We start from the raw sequence: 18699 nt of genomic DNA, 5'->3' as shown, positions 1-18699 counted from the left end.
AGACTCTATTTCTACGCAATGTTTCACACACCACTCGAACCAAAGTAGCAGCAGACCTAGTCACAGTGCACGGGGAAGAATACTCACCCCTTGACTCCGTCTACCATCAACAAGGCACAAGTCAGGCATGTGATGGAATACTTCCAACTTGCCTGGCTGAGTGCAGCTCCAACAACTGTCAAAGCTTGACTGGCTCCATATCCACTTCCTCCACCACCAACACTTAATAGCAGCAGAGTGTAGCATCTACAAGCACTGCAGGAATTCACCAAACATTCACCAGCACCTTCCAAACCCACAACCACTTCCATTGAGAAGAACAAAGGGACAGATATATATGAACACCCACACCTGCAAGCTCCCCACAAAACCACTCACCATCCTAATTTGGAAATAAGTCACCATTCCTTCACTGTCACTGGCTCAAAATCCTGGAATTCCCTCCCGACGGGCATTGTGGGTCAACCTATAGCACATGGACTGAAGCTGTTCAAGAAGGCAGCTCACCACCACCTTCTCAAGAGCAACTCGGGACAGACACTGAATGTTGGCCAGCCAGCAGCACCCATGTTCCACGAGTGAATTAAAAACTCTTTCAGTTTGATGATGGAATTCTCTAAATTTCCAGTAGTTCAATGACTGACCAACACAATGAGTGTGTCTGTACTTGAAATGATAAGGGCTAGTTCCAGTTATTTTGGTGTACTGGATCAGATAGTGTCTGAGAGCAGACTGCAGTACACTGGCGAACCATTTCTGGGAAGTGATCCCTATCAGATCATCATCCCACAACCTATGTCCAAACAGTCGAGCTAGTATATGGGGGTTCATACTATTTTCGTGCAACACCAATGGAAAAGAGGGATTACTATCCACGGTACAACTTTCCTTGAAAGAGAAATGCAAACATGCTCATCCAGCAACTGACTGTTTGACCATCCTGAGACAGAGGACATTTTTCTTCAAAGGCAGAGGAGAATGAAACAGATAGAGTAATAGAGATGTACAGCATGGAGACAGACCCTTTGATCCAACTCGTCCATGCTGACCAGACATCCTAAATTAATCTAGTCCCATTTGCCAGCATTTGGCCCATTTCCCTCTAAATGCTTCCTATTCATATACCCACCCTGTTGCCTTTTAAATGTTGTAATTGTACCAGCCTCCACCATTTCTTCTGGCAGCTCATTCCATGCATACATTACCCTCTGCGAGAAAACGTTGACCCTTAAGTCCCTTCTTATCTTTCCTCTCTCACCCTAAACCTACGGCCTCTAGTTTTGAACTCGCTCACCCCAGGGAAAACAACCTTGACTATTTACCCTATCCATGGCCTTTCTGATTTTATAAACCTCAATAAAGTCATCTCTCAGCCTCCGATGCTCCAGGGAAAACAACCCTAACCTATTCAGCCTCTCCCTATAGCTCAACCTTCCAAACCCAGCAACATCTTGTAAATCTTTTCTGCACCCTTTCACGGTTAACAACATCTTTAGCAGGGATACTAGAATTGCACAAAATATTCCAAAAGTGACCTAATCAATGAATGAGAAAGTTGAGAGATAACATGCAGACAGAGAGTTAGAAGTCCAAGTACTTTGAAACTACCAAAGGTTTCTATCGTATGTAACAGACCCAAATAATGCAAAGCTGATTACTGATGATGGTGCTGCACTGGGAAAGAACAGGTGACAGCTCGAACCAATCTAAAGCACACCAACCATGGATGAAGAGAACACCACAACGATGATGTGGTGATGTTGAGCGACAGCAACAAGCAGCAAGATAACTAAATTATCAAACAAGTGCAATAGCGAACAAAGTGTACCACTCCAAATGGCTATATAATCACCAGATCAGGACAAGTTGTCAAATCTCCAAAGCATTACATGTAAAGTTTGACATATTAATATTGTAAGCTCTGTTTCACTTGCTGTATAATGATCAGATTGACAACATGTGCCTATATATCTGTTTGAGATACTTTTTTAACCTTTGGAAACAGGGACATGCTGTGTATGTCTCATGCTCAGTATGACAGTGTATCATTAAGAAACATGCTCATGATATCAGCTTATGTTAGCTGAAGGGATAAAAATCTCCTCTCCATTTTATTTCAGGTAATAAACTAGGCTAAACTGGCTTTAAACTAGGCCAGACACCTTTATGTCTGAAGAATGTAATGCTTGTAAGTAATAGTTAGTTGTAAGAGATGTTTATTGGATTCTTCAATACCTCAATATCCATGGCATGTTCTTACATTACAGGACGCAGTGTAAAGCCTGGATACATCAGATAAAAGCATTTAGTTGAAGGCAAATTCAGACCACATTCCCGTGGAGAATATGGATTTGTCATTCTGGTCCTTTCCCTATAAGCTCCAATCACATTTCCAAATATGCATTTTTAAATCAAGTGTTGAAAAATAGGAAGTGAAAAGAATCCTTGAAGATTGCACAATTGCTTTTTGATAAATTACCTAAAACTAAAGGTGGTTTAATAAATGTAATCACCTTAAATCAAGCATTAGTTGTGGCAGGGGCTTTTCACCCATCCATCTCGAGGGAATGAGATTGGTATTCATTACTTTTTTGGAGTCTCCATTCCTCACCTGTCGTCGAAGTTCCTGCAATTCTCTCCGGGCCTCTAGTCTTGACTTTTCAACGTCCCGGAGGTTTGAGCGCAGTTCCCCGGCTTCATTTTGAACTGTGGTTTTGGCTTCTTCCAGGATGTTGATCTTCTGCTCCTTCTCCTCATTTGTCCTCTTTAAGCTAATGACATAAAACTAAGTCAGTTCCCACCAATCAGAAACACGGGGTGGCACGGTGGCACAGTGGTTAGCACTGCTGCCTCACAGCAACTGAGACCCGGGTTCAATTCCCGCCTCGACTGTGTGGAGTTTGCACGTTCTCCCCGTGTCTGCGTGGGTTTCCTCCGGGTGCTCCGGTTTCCTCCCACAGTCCAAAGATGTGCAGGCCAGGTGAATTGGCCATGCTAAATTGCCCATAGTGTTAAGTAAGGGGTAAATGTAGATGTAGGGGTATGGGTGGGTTACGCTTCGGCGGGGCGGTGTGGACTTGTTGGGCCGAAGGGCCTGTTTCCACACTGTAAGTAATCTAATCTAATCTAATCTAATTAGAGAGAAGAGGATGGTAATCTGCATTATTGGCAGGACATTCAAGATGTACTTTGGAAAAGGGTATGATGACAATGAATTCAATTTGACTGGGTGTTTAGGGTACAAAATTAACAATGTGCATTTGGGCTAAGTTTATTTTAACCTTGGTTGCTTGGGATACAGTTTTGGAAAGGATTTGATGCCAATGGCTTTTGGTACATTTTTGCTATGTGCATTTAACACACAATTATTTCTGCTTTGAATGTGGGGACTGTGAACATTTTGCAGTAATTAGGCAGTTCTGGTGTTTATGAGGAGGGTATTGTGTGCCAAGTGGCCGTATTTGACTGCATTATACCTGATTCTTTCACTCTCAATCTTTTTAATGATATTTCTGAGGTCCTCGTTGGAATTCTGGATGGCTTCTTTTTCACGGATCTCATCGTTCAGAACACGCTTGAGCTCCAGGTTCTCTTTCCGTTGCACCTCCTGAGCTTCCTCATTCTCTCGGACCTTCCTGTGGGATTCAATCAGGTCCTTACGAATTCCATCCCGAGTGTCCTCCGCCACGCGAAGTTGTGTCTTTAACTCTTCCATCTGTTTGTGAACAAGAGTTTCGAAGTCAACATTTGGCACAGCCACAATCGCAGGAATAGGTTATAGGAAGATTCAGAAGGCAAAGGGAGAAATAATGGGGAACAGTTCCGGAGACAGGACATAATTAAGGTTGCAAGAGATAGCAAATAGTGGTTACTGTTGGTGACATCAAGTATAATGGACTTGGAAGATTGAAATGGACAATAGTACGTTTCTGAACATGCACCAACAGCCTGGCTAGATACACAGAGGAAGTAAAAGATAGACATAATTTGGCTTAGACAAAAAAGGTGTTTTTTTTCAATGAAGCTAGGGGGAATATGCTGAATTTGAGAGATTCCAGATAATGGAGAGACCTTATAATAATGGAAAGCAATATTGTCTTGAAAGGGAAGCTGAATACTTTGAAGCTGAATTTTGAAAGTAGTTTGAGGAAGCAGATGGCAGAATGAATGGTGGAAACAAACATGACAACTACCGTGTGGGTGGCACGGTGGCACTGTGGTTAGCACTGCTGCCTCACAGCGCCAGAGACCCGGGTTCAATCCCCAACTCAGGCGACTGACTGTGTGGAGTTTGCAAATTCTCCCCGTGTCTGCGTGGGTTTTCTCCAGGTGCTCCGGTTTCCTCCCACAGTCCAAAGATGTGCAGGTCAGGTGAATTGGCCATGCTAAATTGCCCGTAGTGTTTGGTAAATGTAGGGGTATGGGTGGGTTGTGCTTCGGCGGGTTGGTGTGGACTTGTTGGGCCGAAGGGCCTGTTTCCACACTGTAAGTAATCTACTGTGCAGAAGAAAACAGTGAAGAAACGGCGGAGTATAATGGAGGGGATGCGTACCAGAATAATAATATCAATGGAAATCAGGAAGAGTATCTCAAATGCTGGAGAAAACCTAAGGCTGGAATAAGGAAGGTGAAGAGGAAGCATAAGGAAAGTTTGGCAAGCTGCGCTAAAACAAACAGCAAAACATTCTTCAAACATATTAATAGTAAAAGATTAGTGAAGGATAAAGTGGGGTCTATAAGAAACAAGTACGTTAAGGTGCTCACTGAAGAAAAGGGTATGGCAGAGGTACCAAATGAATACTTTGCTTCCATCTTTACCAAATTAAAAGATGGTGATAATGGCCCAGTTGAAAATGTGAGTGTTGAACAACTGAGCAGTACAGTGACAGATTAAAAATGAACTGCTGAAAAGGCTGGCAGCACTCCAGGCAGAGAAGTCACCAGCCCTGGATAGGATGCAAGGTAAAAACAAGGGCTGCAGATGCTGGAAACCAGAGTCTAGATTAGAGTGGTGCAGGAAAAGCACAGCAGGTCAGGCAGCATCCGAGGAGCAAGAAAATCGACATTTTGGGCAAAAGCCCTTCATCAGGAATCTGATTGGATAGGATGCACCCGAGATTGCTGAGAGAGGTAATGGAGCAAACTGCAGAACCATCGACCGAAACTTTCCAGGCCTGTGTGAACAGCGGATTAATCCAAAGGGACTGGAGGTTTGGAAACGTGATGCCGTTGTTTAAGAAAAGGCAAAGGATAACCCAGGAGAAAATGAGGACTGCAGATGCTGGAGATCAGAGCTGAGAGTGTGGTACTGCAAAAGCACAGCTGGTCAGGCAGCATCAAAAGAGCTGGGGAATCAATGTTTTAGGCATGAGCCCTTCATCAGGAATAAAGCCTGATGAAGGGCTTATGCTTGAAATGTCGATTCTCCTGCTCCTTGGATGCTGCCTAACTTGCTGTGCTTTTCTAGCAACACAGTCTCGACAAAAGATAACTCAGGAAACTACAGACTTGACAGCTTGATACTGGGAAAACTGATGAAGGCCATAATGCAGGATAAAGTAAATATACACTTAGAGATAAACGAGTTAATACTAGACAGTTAACATGGCTTTGTCAAGGGCTGGTCATGTCTGAAAAATTTAACTGAGTTTTTTGACAAGGTGATACAGGCAGTGGTTAGTATTATGGATGCTGTATATTTGGACTTTTGATAAGTGTTTGATACAGTGCCACATGGTGGGTTGATTAGCAAATTGGGAATGGTTGGGATCGATGGCAGCATGACATAGAAACTGGCTAAAAGATCCAAAACAAAGGGTAGGTATAGATAGGAGAAAGTGAGGACTGCAGATGCTGGAGATCAGAACTGAAAATGTGTTGCTGGAAAAGCGCAACAGGTCAGGCAGCATCCAAGGAGTAGGAGAATCGACATTTCGGGCATGAGCCCTTCTTCAGGAATGAGGAGAGTGTGCCAAGCAGGCTAAGATAAAAGGTAGGGAGGAGGGACTTGGGGGAGGGGCGTTGGAAATGCGATAGGTGGAAGGAGGTTAAGGTGAGGGTGATAGGCCTGAATTGGGGTGGGGGCAGAGAGGTCAGGAAGAAGATTGCAGGTTAGGAAGGTGGTGCTGAGTTCGAGGGTTGGGACTGAGACAAGGTGGGGGGAGGGGAAATGAGGAAACTGGAGAAATCTGAGTTCATCCCTTGTGGTTGGAGGGTTCCTAGGCGGAAGATGAGGCGCTCTTCCTCCAGCCGTCGTGTTGCTATGGTCTGGCGATGGAGGAGTCCAAGGACCTGCATGTCCTTGGTGGAGTGGGAGGGGGAGTTAAGTGTTGAGCCACTGGTTGGGTTGGTTGGTCCGGGTGTCCCAGAGGTGTTCTCTGAAACGTTCCACAAGTAGGTACAGATAGGCATTTCTCAAGTTGGAGATAAAAATGGTAATCCTCATGGATGAGTGTTCGGACCCTTTTTCTGATTAATGTAAATTACTTGGAGATCTCGAAATTTGCAGATGACACCAAATCATTGGTCAAACCACATTTGGAACATTGTGTTCAGTTCTGGACATACAATTTAAGGAGATGAAAAATAAATAGAGCCCTGGAGGCAATGCAAAGGAGAGTTACTAGGATGATACCAGGAATGAAGGATTTTCGAGACAAGGAAAGACTAAACCCCAAGGACTGCAGTGGTTCAATAAAACAGTTTATCATGACCTTCTCAAGGGCAATTAGACACAACAATACTGATCTAGTCACCAATGCCAACATCCCTTGAATGGATAAAAATAAATTATGAATGACAGTGCTGTTCTCAATAGAATATAGTCTGCAGTATAGGGAACCAAAACCAATACAACATCAAGTGAAGGAAGGTCGTGAAGGAAGTGAAGTGTAAGGTGTGTGATTTTGTCATTTATGTTTGAACTTTGAATGAGGGGTATCTAGGTTTCAATGCATCTGAAGGGGTTTATTGATTAACTGTAAGCATTTTTGTAGCCATAGAAATTTCTGATAAACACACCATTATAGAACGACTTCCTGGAGAGTTTATTTTGAAAGAGAGAGAGTTACCAAATAAGCAAAATAAACAGAGTTATACTCTCAGTTAGAAGATTCTGCCATTCTTTTGAGCTAAGGGCAACACTCATAATTTGAAAGTTGTAAAATTATTGCTCCTGAGATAAGAGAGCAGTTTTATGTAACTGGGAAAAAAAAAGTCTAAGTTGAATTATATGATAATCTAAGGAAGAGACTATCAGATTCTCATGAATGGAAATTGAAGCTACAGCTAACTCAAACACTATGTGGATAGAGAAGGGAATTCTCTCTGGCATTTTGAGTATTAAAATGGGCACTATTGGGGTAAGTATGATTGTATTTTTGCTTGTGACTTTGAAATCTTCAAATGTGTGTTATATGTAAATTGCTTAATTTATTCCATTTTACCTTCATTTCTTTCATGTAGTACACTTCTGTTTTATCGTTAAAATCAAATTGCAGCATTGCATGTTTGTGTTTTGGTGATAAAACACATTATTAAAATAAAAAAAAGAAACAAAACATGACTCCATTGATTATACTGGATTATGTGCAAATTAAAACGATTATACACCCTGGCCCCAAGGCTCTCCCAGTACAAACCCCATCGGAACTTTCGTCTTCCCCTCCCCATCTGAAGAGTACTTCACTGCTTTGTTTAGACAACACAGCTTTCAGCTGAATCAAAGGATTCCCTCATCTCAGGAACAACCTTTACCCTCCACTTTCTCCTTTCCAACCATCCACCACTTCCAAACTCCTAGCCCTAAAGACCAACGCTGTATAAATGAGGCTCAAGTTTTTGTAAATGTTAAGTGTCCTCCATGCCACCCCCCCCCACACCGTCTCAAGCTGTGCCCTGAGACCCTATGCATCCTCTCCACAATATGGCCTAAATAGGTATTTGGTTGCAAATCCACACAAGAATTACAATATTGAACCCCACCCCACTCGCTCCCCCCTTCGAAGTATGGAAATGTGTGTACTGGCATTAAGTATGTCACAGCTTTTGGTTAACTCCTGTGGTTTACGGTCATTGTTTTTGGAAGAGTCGCATGCTGGAAGTACTGCAGGTGACTGTTTGTCCTGCTCAGTTGTAGCACCTTGAAGTAGATGACAGTGCAAAGCCAACTCAACATCTGCTGAGGAAAGTTTTAGCTGCCCTTAAGCCCAGCCTGGAAGACAAGATAGAGGGGCTAGAAAAGAAGGGTGTGATCAAGAAAGTGCCAACTGCTCCAGACTGAATTTGCATCCTGGTATACAATATAATTCAATACAGCACAGGAACAGATACTTCAGCCCACAAGCCTGCACTGACCCTAATCCTTGTTTCGACCCACTACTTATTGTCCAAACATGGTTTCTGTCCCTCTGTTTGTCTCTTGTTCATGTGTCTATCACGATATGCTTTAAACATTGCTAACACATCTGTTTCCTCCACCCCCACTGGCATTCCACCACCTTCTGTGTGAAAAACGTTCCCCACACTTCTCCCATAAACTATCCCCCTCTCACCTTGAATCTTGAACTACCCTCTTGTAGCTGACCTTTCTGCCCTAGGAAAAAGCCTCTGACTATCCATCCTATCTATGCCTCTCATTTTTTTTAAAACTCAGCCTCCATCTTTCCAGAAAAATCTGAGTTTATCCAAACCCTTCCCATGACTAAAACCCTCTACACCAGGCAACATCCTGGTAAACCTTCTCTGCACCCTTTCCAGAGCATCCATATCCTTCTATTAGTGTTGCATGCAATATTTGAAATTGCGCCTAACTATAGTTTTGTAGGAGCTTGTAACATAACTTGCCAATTTCTATAGTCAATGCCCTGACCAATGAAAGCAAGTCTTCTTGGCCACCTTATCCACCTGCGTTGCCACTTTCAGGGATCTGTGGAGCTGTACACCCAGATCCCTCTGTATGTCAGTGATAGCTGTGAAAGTTGAGGGTATGCATATATCCATTGGTTCTCGATAAACTGTAAGAGATTTCACTGCCCAGTGACAATCATTGAAGACATTTTGCCACAACTTTCCAATGTAAAGAGTGGTAACTAGCAAGTGAAGTTGAATGAAGGCAAACGTTCTCTAACTACATGCTGGACACCATCTTGGGAGACAGGGGTGGCTGCATATACCATTTGACATTTCCATTCTGGCAAAAGAGTACTCAGGGAGACAACACGAGATGGTCCATGATCTTCCAGTGGAAACCATTTTGGGTGATCTAATGATGTGAAGACACTAAGCATGCAGCCATTACAGATCAAGACCAGAATCTAGTGTGACTGCTAAAGATGAAACTGAAGCTGGACAAGAAAAAGATGCCATTGAAGATGCTTGAAACACATAAGTCATGTACTGACAGCAAAAGGATTTTGCCTGAATCTCGACAAGATGAGAGCCTTATAACAGAGATGCAACAACCAAAATACATGAAAGCAATGCAATGATTTGTTGGATTCATGGAGCTTTTGACAAAGTGCTTGCCAAGTTTCTCATCAGAGTGTGAACATTACCATTAATGATGTAAAGGGGTACAGAACAGGGGGTAGCTTTCACTAGAATTAAAATAAAAATGAATACAAACAGTTTAGGATGCTCTGGAAGTTATCAACCAGCACTGATATTGAATCTCAAAGATAACTGCCCTGCTCTGATCAAGCACTCACCATGGGAATGACAGTCCCTAAGGAAGGAGCACCAATTCAATAATGAGCAGATATGAGACAAACTGACAACTCACAAGAATGCCATTAAAAAAAACCCAACACTTTAGAGATAATGGATGAAATACATCTGCAGAAACTGATGAAAGTGGGACAGTCTAGAATTATCAGAGTTTTATTCATAAATGATATGTTTGTTGACCATGGATGTTGGGTACCTTTGGTAACTTGTAACTGCAAATTATAAAAGATGCAATTTTCTATTTTGTTTAAATGGGGGACATTTAGAGAGATGCAATGTAAAAAGTATACTAGCTGACTTAGCGTGGTCAAGTCACCTCTACCTCTGCTATAAGTTGTTTTCAGTTCTGTCCGTAGCAGTCATTAAACACATTGCACACTGGTAGACTGGAAATGGGAAATACAGTATTTTAATGCTGAGCTACTTAAAACCAAGGTAGAAAAACAGACTAAATGAGTTCTAAAAAACTATCACCTTAGATTTGAAATGTTAAGTGTGACTGCACAAATGCTGTCAAACCTGCTGAGTTTCTCTAACATCTTCTGTTTTTATTTCCGATCTCCAGCATCTGCTTTTGCATGTATCATAAACTTGAGTTTATCAGGTAAACTTGAAGAGAGAGGAATGAAAAAATGCTCAGAGATGGCTCTGCTGGTAAAGGTGACCCTGTAGTGGTCTGGATCAGAGTCCATGTAGAAGTCAAGGTTAAAGGACAGATAAATACAACAAGACAAAACTGGGTTGGGGTTAAGGTTCAGCTTAAATTCACCAAGGAGGAGGATGTATGGTGCAAACGCTCAGTAAACAGAAATGGGAGGTGATTTCAGCTAGGAACACACTGTGGTTCTTGAAGAGAATTAGATGACAAGATCTTGAAGGAGAGGTCGAAAGTCTTCAGTATGTCTCTCGATATCAGTAGATGATTTGGAAGAGCTGGTCTATCAGTAGAAGCAATGAAATGCTACCCAATAACTGCAGAAAGGCTAATTTTAAATATATTTTATTCTTCTTCTCTCAAGTTTTCCTCCTTAGTTCCTTGAAAACATTCATTTTTGCTGAGAGAAGTGTCAATGGAAACCTTATGCCCTCCAAACAGTGGGAGCTTAGCTTTGTCAGAAACTTCAACAGTACCAAAGAGCTCATTGACCTAAAACATTGACTGTTTCGCTTCTCTCTCTCTCTCTCTCTCTCTGGAGGCAGCCTGACCTGCTGAGTGTTTCTCGCATCTTCTGTTTTCCTTCAGGGTGCTGTTGCGCAGCACCACCTGCCCTTATTTACTGAAGGCAGCTCTGCAGTTTTCAGTAGGGGCTTCTCCATTTGCAGTTACATGCTGAATTGATGTTTTGCAGCTTCTCTCTCTGCAGGGTCGAGACCAAATGTTATGTCTTTAGCACTGTATGTGCCTTCGGTATATAAACTTTGAACAAACTAAATGCCAAGCTGGAACAAAAATCCCCAAGTTTGAATGTAGATTCTGGTCTGACACCTTTTCATTTCATTCCGCTGTGAATAGCTTTGAATAGCAACACGGCCATGTGGTGTGCTCTTATATTTGTCTTGGAAATGCCAGATCGATAATTGTAAAAATAAGATACTTATATTTGTCCTCAGGACCTGAGAATGAAGCCAAACGTGCGCCATTAACTTTCATTTGAACAGGTTTCCCATTTCTGCACTAGCCTCAAGTTTCCAAATCAACAAATATATGTCCCCTCCATTGTTACAATAGCTTGACAACTCAAAGAGACATTTCTATAGCAGCTGCAACCACTTTTCCACATTTATAAAATAAATACTCCGTTCTCAGATTATTCCCAGTGCGAAATGAGCTATAAAAACTTTATTGTTCCCTCTGAGATAAGCAGAGTCTTGGCTGGCGCCAAGCAGATTTGGTTTTTCTGGGTGGAAATAGGAATATGTTACTCAACCAACTTCCCATATAATAAAATGGTAAAGGGTAAACAAAAGAATTAACTTGAGCACCTCATCGAGAAGGGCATGTATACAAGCAAATGTAATCACCACTGAGAAAGCAATCAGCTGTGTGGTCCATACATCAGTCTTGGAGGTTGGCAAAACGGCCAACAAAAATAATTGGACATGGTTTAATGGATTTGTTTTTCTTTTCATTCAGTGCCAACCATTTTAACCCCTTCCTGGGTAGCCACATCTGTAGTCAATGCATTCTCCTGAAAATACTGGAGTGCTGGTTTACGACATTGCCTGGTTGGCTGTGCTTCCAGACCACAAACGCAGCTTTGTGGCATCAAGTGCATCAAAGAAAGGTTAAGTTGAAAGGTCAAGGATAGGATTGGGTATGCTGTCCTACCTTTCAGCTCCTGGTGAGCCCGTTTCGAGTTTGGGTCTGTTTTGTAACGGAGGCCAAATATATCGAGTAGCTTTCACCAAGACTGGGGTGGACGTTTACTTGTGGGAATTCATGAGGGGACCTTGGAAGACTGACAATTTCAAGTGACTTATGCCCCTAAAGACTGCAAGTAAGTTGTTGTGCACCAGTGACCTTACAGTGTACTGTCCTGGCTATCTATTGCTCCTTCTGGGAAACTGGAATAGTTGGTTTAAGAGTTGATGCAAATCTCATTTAGTGAAAGTACCAGTTTAAGCAGACTGATCATTTTAAAGAGTCATAAAAGCAAGGGACAGAAGGTGGGCATGAGGCCCATTGTGTTTATGTCAAGCTGAAAAAGATTAAGTTAAAAATCACACAACACCAGGTTATAGTCCAACAGGTTTAATTGGAAGCACACTAGCTTTCGGAGTGTCGCTCCTTCATCAGGTGATTAACCTGGTGTTGTGTGATTTTTAACTTTGTACACCCCAGTCCAACACCGGCATCTCCAAATCATAAAAAGATTAGTCAGCCTAATCTCACTTTCCAATTCCTGCTCTGTAGTTCTGTAGCTTTAACTGTATATTTAATAAGGTTTCCACAGTGATGGCAATTTCTGCCAGTACCACAGTTTTGGGTAGTGAATTCTAGATTCCTACCACATGCTGAGTCAAAACGCTTCTAAAATTCTCTGTAATCCTTCCACAAATGACATTAAGACTATGTCCAACCCCTCATCCCCCTTTATTGACCTTTCCTGCTCAATCTGTTTAGGGTCCTCACAATTTTATGCCCCTCCATTAAATCTCCCATCTGCTTTCCTTGTTCAAAAGAATGCAAACCCTCATGATCCCACATTTCCTCCTCTTTAAAATGCTCAATTTCTAGCAACATCTTTGGATACCTCCTCCACACTTTCACCAGTCCAATCACATGCAGTAAATCCTGTGAATGTGTGAGCGCCAAAAAGAAAATAGCAACAACGTTCAACAACCATGAGCAAACTCACAGATCTCTGATTTTTTAACCTGTATTTTTAACAAGTTCTGCACTCGTGAATTTCATCATTTGTGGGAAGTTAAAAATCACACAACACCAGGATATAGTCCAGCAGGTTTATTTGGAAGCATTTGCTTTTGGAGCGTTGCTCATAAACTGCATGAATCCATGTAAGATTCTGTAATTCCTTTTTTTAAAATTAGAATCAGTCTGACCATTGGGGCATAGACAGTCTCACACAGAACACCTCACACAGGCAATGCAGTATCTGGGTCGACATGATACTAACTGTTAAAGTTAGTGAACTTTTGCGATTTACATATGAAAGAACTGAAACCAACATGGTCATTCCAAAAGATGAGAGAGTTAACAAACAATCCAGGTCTTTTTCAATATATAATTTCAGTTACATCACACTGTAAGCTTTTGCTATAAATTCTGTCTTACAATCTTATTCTCCACAACCACCTGATGAAGGAGCAGCGCTCCGAAAGCTAGTGCTTCTAATTAAACCTGTTGGACTATAACCTGGTGTTGTGTGATTTTTAACTTTGCACATCTCAGTCCAACACTAGCATCTCCAAATCATGATCATTTGTGGGGGTTCTCATAAAGAGAACCCTCACACATACAGAGGAATGGGTGTACTTCCTATGATGCCAAACACTGGGAGGGTATACTTCTGGGCACTGGTGAGATTGCATCTGTAGTACTATGCACAGCACTAGTCACCTATTTAAGGGAAGATCTAAATGTATTTGAAGCAGCTCAGGGAAAGTTTACCAGACCGTTGGCTGCAATGTGTGGGATGCCTTGTGAGGAGAGGCAGGACAGGCTAGTCTTCTGTCCACTGTAGTTTAGAAGAGGCGACTTGATTGAAATGTTCAAGATCCTTGAGTGGTCTTAATGGGATAGACGTAGACAGGATGTCTCCCACGTAGGAGCATCTAGAACTAGTGATCACTGTTGAAATATCAGCGATGACCCATTGAAAACAGATTAAGTGAATTTGTTTCTCTCACACATCATGAGTCTTTGGAACTCTCTCCCAGTGGCGGTGTTGTTCAGTGTTTATGTGAAAATTTGGGTGAGAATATAGGAGGTATGGTTAAGAAGTTTGTGGGTGGCTTCAAAAATGGTGGTATAGTGGACAGTGAAGTTGCTTATCTAAGAGTACAAGGGATCCTGATGAACTGGGCTAGTGGGCCAAAGAATGGCAAATGGAGTTTAAATTAGATAAATGTGAAGTGATGCATTTTGGTAAGACAGAGCAGGACAGGAGTTACACAGTTAATTGGATGGCTCTGGGGAGTGTTGCTGAACAGAGAGACTGAGGGGGTGCAGGTACATAGTTCCTTGACAGTGGAGTTGCAGGGAGACAGTGAAGAAGGCACTTGTCCTGTTTGTCTTCGTCGATCAGAGCATAAAGTACAGGAGTTGGGACATCATGTTATGGCTGTACAAGACAAGGGCACATTTGAAGTACAGTCTCTTCTTCAGCGAATTGGCTGTAACGTGAATAATGAATAGATGAACGCTGTTTGTAAAATGTGAACTTTCGCATAAGTGTGTTCACTGTCTTGCAATTCCATCCCCAACATTTTTAGTGTCATGGTGCTTGGAGGAATAGAATATTTGTGCCAACAGAGTCTCCACATCGACATCACATGGTCAATTGACTCAGAAGACAATGAACCACAACCATCCACTTCTGAATTAGTTATTTCTTGTCCTAACCCTGTAACCCCAACTGCACCTGAAGGCGATGATGGTGGTGACCTTCAACGCCTGTCTTCATAACACAGCGACCTCAAAACCACCCTCCTCTACTCCCATTGAGTTACCTTCAAACCTTTTCAGGGTAAAGTGCTAAATGTGCTGTATTATTTCATTACTAGATATGAATCTAACATTTATTTAAACAGTGCTATCCTTAGTGCAAGGCTAACTACTTTATTTGTTTCGATTTCGAGGGATATTTTTGGTGGGCTGTCCCAACCCTATTTTTTTTAATAAGCCCTGTTATTTTTATTGCATGATTTTCTATAGTGCATGATCGCACAAGAACACAGCTATCGCATATTAGCAGAAAGGACTGTACTGTGTACAATTTTGGTCGTTCCGCTATAGGAAGAATGTTATTAAACTAAAAGGGTGCAGAAAGGACTTACAAGGATATTAATGAAACTGGAGGCTTTACATTATAAGAGACGTTTTCCCCGGAGCATAGGAGGTTGAGGGGTGAATTTGTAGAAGTTATGAAATCATGAGGAGCATACATAAGGTGAATCAGAGCTGAAAATGTGTTGCTGGAAAAGCGCAGCAGGTCAGGCAGCATCCAAGGAGCAGGAGAACCGACGTTTCGTGCATGAGCCCTTCTTCAGGAAGGGCTCATGCCTGAAACGTCGATCCTCCTGTTCCTTTGATGCTGCCCCTGACCTGCTGCGCTTTTCCAGCAACACATTTTCAGCTCTGATTTTCAGCATCTGCAGTCCTCACTTTCTCCACATAAGGTGAATAGTCAAGGTCTTTTTCCCAAGGGAGAGAAGATAGGTTTAAGGTGAGAGGGGAAAGATTTAAAAGGGACCTGAGGGGCAACTTTTTCACATAGAGGTTGGTATATGGAATGAGCTGCCAGAGGAAGGCATTCAGACAGGTACACGGATAGGAAAGGTTTAAATGGATATGTGCCAAACAAATGGGATTAGTTTACAAAACTGGATCGACACTGATGAGTTGGGCCAAAATGTTTGCTTCCATGCTGTATGACTTTATGACTTTCTGGTGAAAATGATCTTTCAACATTTTTAAGACAGAGGTAGATCGATTCTTAGAGACATTTGCATAAATACATGAATATGAAAGGTTTGGAGGGATATGGGTCAAATGCAGGTGAGTGGGACTAGTTCAGTTTGGGAACGTGGTCAGTGTGCACTAGTTGGACTGAAGAGTCTGTTTCCATGCTGTATGACTCTATGGTAGGTCATCAGGGGTGAGTGGAAATGTGGAATGGAAATGTCTATATTATACCTCATGGGGTAGCGCATTGAAAATTGAGCCTCTGCATTTCTGGATTCATCACAAAAGTTAAATATTTTGAAAGACCCCAGTTTATCCATCTTTTAGATTCAGTTTTCTGCAATGAACAAGAATTACTATTTATTACATTTAAACCGATTTTTACTGCAGATAAACAATTATGAGGTGTTGGCATATAACAGTACCAGTTAAAACTCTAACCCGCTTATAAACTCCCCCTTACATACATATAGACAGACATACAAATGAGAAAAAAAAGGGTGCTATTGGGAGGAAGGAGAAACTGGGATAACAGTTCAGTGGTCCTGTTCGCAGGATTTGCTGAGATGCTTCTTGTGCTGATTGGAATGCTGCTTCTCGATCTGACTTCTTCCAACGATTTCACTTGTTCACAGGAGGGACATGGTTACTGGTTCACCCTCACAAAAGGTCTCGGGCTTATTAATTAAAAGTCACAGCGAATAGCAATTGAGACTTTCTTCAGGCTTACAATGTATTTCTTTACTGTGAAGAACAGAGAGATGGTGGAGAACCAACGGCATATTCCCTATCTCGTTCACAGCCCCCAGCTGTTCAGCTGCATTGGAACCAATCACACGATATTATCAGGCAGAAGGCCTTTGTCATCAACACTGCTAGTACACACACCAGCTCCCAGCTGATTCATCATTAGTACAAAGGCCTTGAATCCAGCGCGTCTACAAACTATCTATTGCTGCTGGAACCAGCAGCTGTGTAAAAGGTACACAAAATTAATTTCAGGTTATTTGCTTACAAGACCTGCAATAGTGCTTCATTAATCCTTGTTTTTTAAAACAATTCCTTTCTATTTCATTCCACAATCAAAAGTACAGAGAAATAAAAAGACACCATCTTTACAGGTTACGATCAGATCATCATGAACTTGTTGAATGGCAGAGCAGCATCAAGGAGCTGAATTTGCTCCATGTTCACATGTTTATCTCGCTTTATGTTATCGGAGAATTTGTTCTGTTGGCATTCTTTGTAAAGGGCGCAACACTTAGTTGTCTTAAAAAATATATTAGCCTTGCTGCAGAAAATGTGAATAAAAACTGAAAGAGCTGCAGATGCTGTAGATCAGAGACAAAAATAGAAGTTGATGGACAAGCTCAGCAGGTCTGGCAGCATCTCTGGAGAGAAATCAAGAGTTAATGCTTCAGGTCGAGTGACCCTTCCTCAGAACTGATGGCAGCTGGGAAAACATCGGTTTATATGCAGAAGATAGGGTAGGGGAGGTTTTACGAAGTAAACGATAAGTAGGGAGAGTCCAGAGAGAGGGAAGAACAGTTAGACAAAGTAATGGATAGTGGTTCGGCTAGGAGGGTGAATAGCTGTAAATAGAAACTATAAGTGGCTAATAATGGGTGGTTGCAATAGCAGACTATGTGATAACAAGGCCTGATTGTGGGGGTTGGGGTAAGGATATAGGAGAGCTAAAGCCCTAAAGTTATTGAACTTGATATTGAGTCTGGAAGGCTGCAGGGTCCCCAGGTGGAAAATGAGGTGCTGTTCTTCCAGCTTGCACTGAGCTTCACTGGAGCACTGCAGCAAGCCCGAGACAGAGGGGTTGGCCAAGGAACAGTGTGGTGTGTTAAAGTGGCAGGCAACTGAAAGCTCAGGGTCTTTTTTTCCAATCAGAACGTAGATGTTCTGCGAAGTGGTCACCCAGCCTATGCTTCGTTTCCTCGATGTGGAGGAGACCATATTGTGAACTGCAAATGCAGGAGACTAGATTGTGTGAAGTGTGCAGACTAGAAAGTGTGAAGGTTCAGTGATTGGTAGCCTCTGTGTTACAAGTGGATAAATCAAAGTGTGCAGTCACAAGAGTAGTACCAACTGTTGATCAGCTATGCAGCCAAACTCAACTCGAACTAGACTCTTGGAACTGCTAATACACAATGTGAAGAAAGCAACTCTGATGGCTGGGAAAGCACATGGCTGTAAGTAGCTGCTCTATTTTGTATTTATTCATTCATGGGATATCGATATCACGAGCAAAGCCAAATTTAATTCCCATCCCTAATTACTCTTGAGAAAGTGGCAGTGAACTGCTTTCTTAATGGCTCTGTCCATGGGGTGTAGGCACATCCACAATGAAGAAAAAGAAAGGGAGGTCCAGACTGAGGAGATATTTTCATGTAGCATCTCATGTCTTTACAAAGGTCGAAAGAAAATTCTGTTTGATCATTGAGCTGTGCTTATGTACAAGGGTGCACTTTGAGACAGCAATTACTCTGAACATTTCTCTCTGATGGATACTTCAACAATAAATCAAAGTTGAAAAGGTTCTTAGGGCTTTGATAAATGACTTTCAAATATGAGCGAGTAGAGATGGCATTATACCGAGTTTGCACCAGACCCAACAATCAGATAAATGGGCTCCTAACTGTGTCAGATACAAATTACTTTCTTGCTTAAAAGTTTCTATCAGATTTAAGGGGGAGGGGTAAGAGTTTACCAACCTGCCTAAGTAATACTCTTCTAGCAATAGCAAAAAAGATCCTGTTTGAATTAGCACATGAGACCACCTGGGAAAGGAAAGGACAGAAGACTAGCTAGTTTAT

The 18699-nt window shown here is 42.0% G+C and overlaps 1 protein-coding gene across 1 annotated transcript in view; it reads right to left on the bottom strand.

Moving 5' to 3' along the window:
* The window catches only part of crocc2 (ciliary rootlet coiled-coil, rootletin family member 2), a 296172-nt gene that overhangs the window by 106587 nt on the left and 170886 nt on the right, over positions 1-18699 (bottom strand). The window contains exons 24-25 of the mRNA XM_072573057.1: positions 3477-3715; positions 2612-2771 (exon numbers count right to left, since the gene is read on the bottom strand). Coding sequence (XP_072429158.1) covers positions 2612-2771; positions 3477-3715 — 399 coding nt within the window. The remainder of the gene's footprint in view (positions 1-2611; positions 2772-3476; positions 3716-18699) is intronic.

The sequence above is a fragment of the Chiloscyllium punctatum genome, chromosome 6, assembly GCF_047496795.1.
Source record: "Chiloscyllium punctatum isolate Juve2018m chromosome 6, sChiPun1.3, whole genome shotgun sequence".
Lineage (NCBI taxonomy): Eukaryota > Metazoa > Chordata > Chondrichthyes > Orectolobiformes > Hemiscylliidae > Chiloscyllium > Chiloscyllium punctatum.
This window is presented reverse-complemented; position numbering and strand designations above follow the sequence as displayed.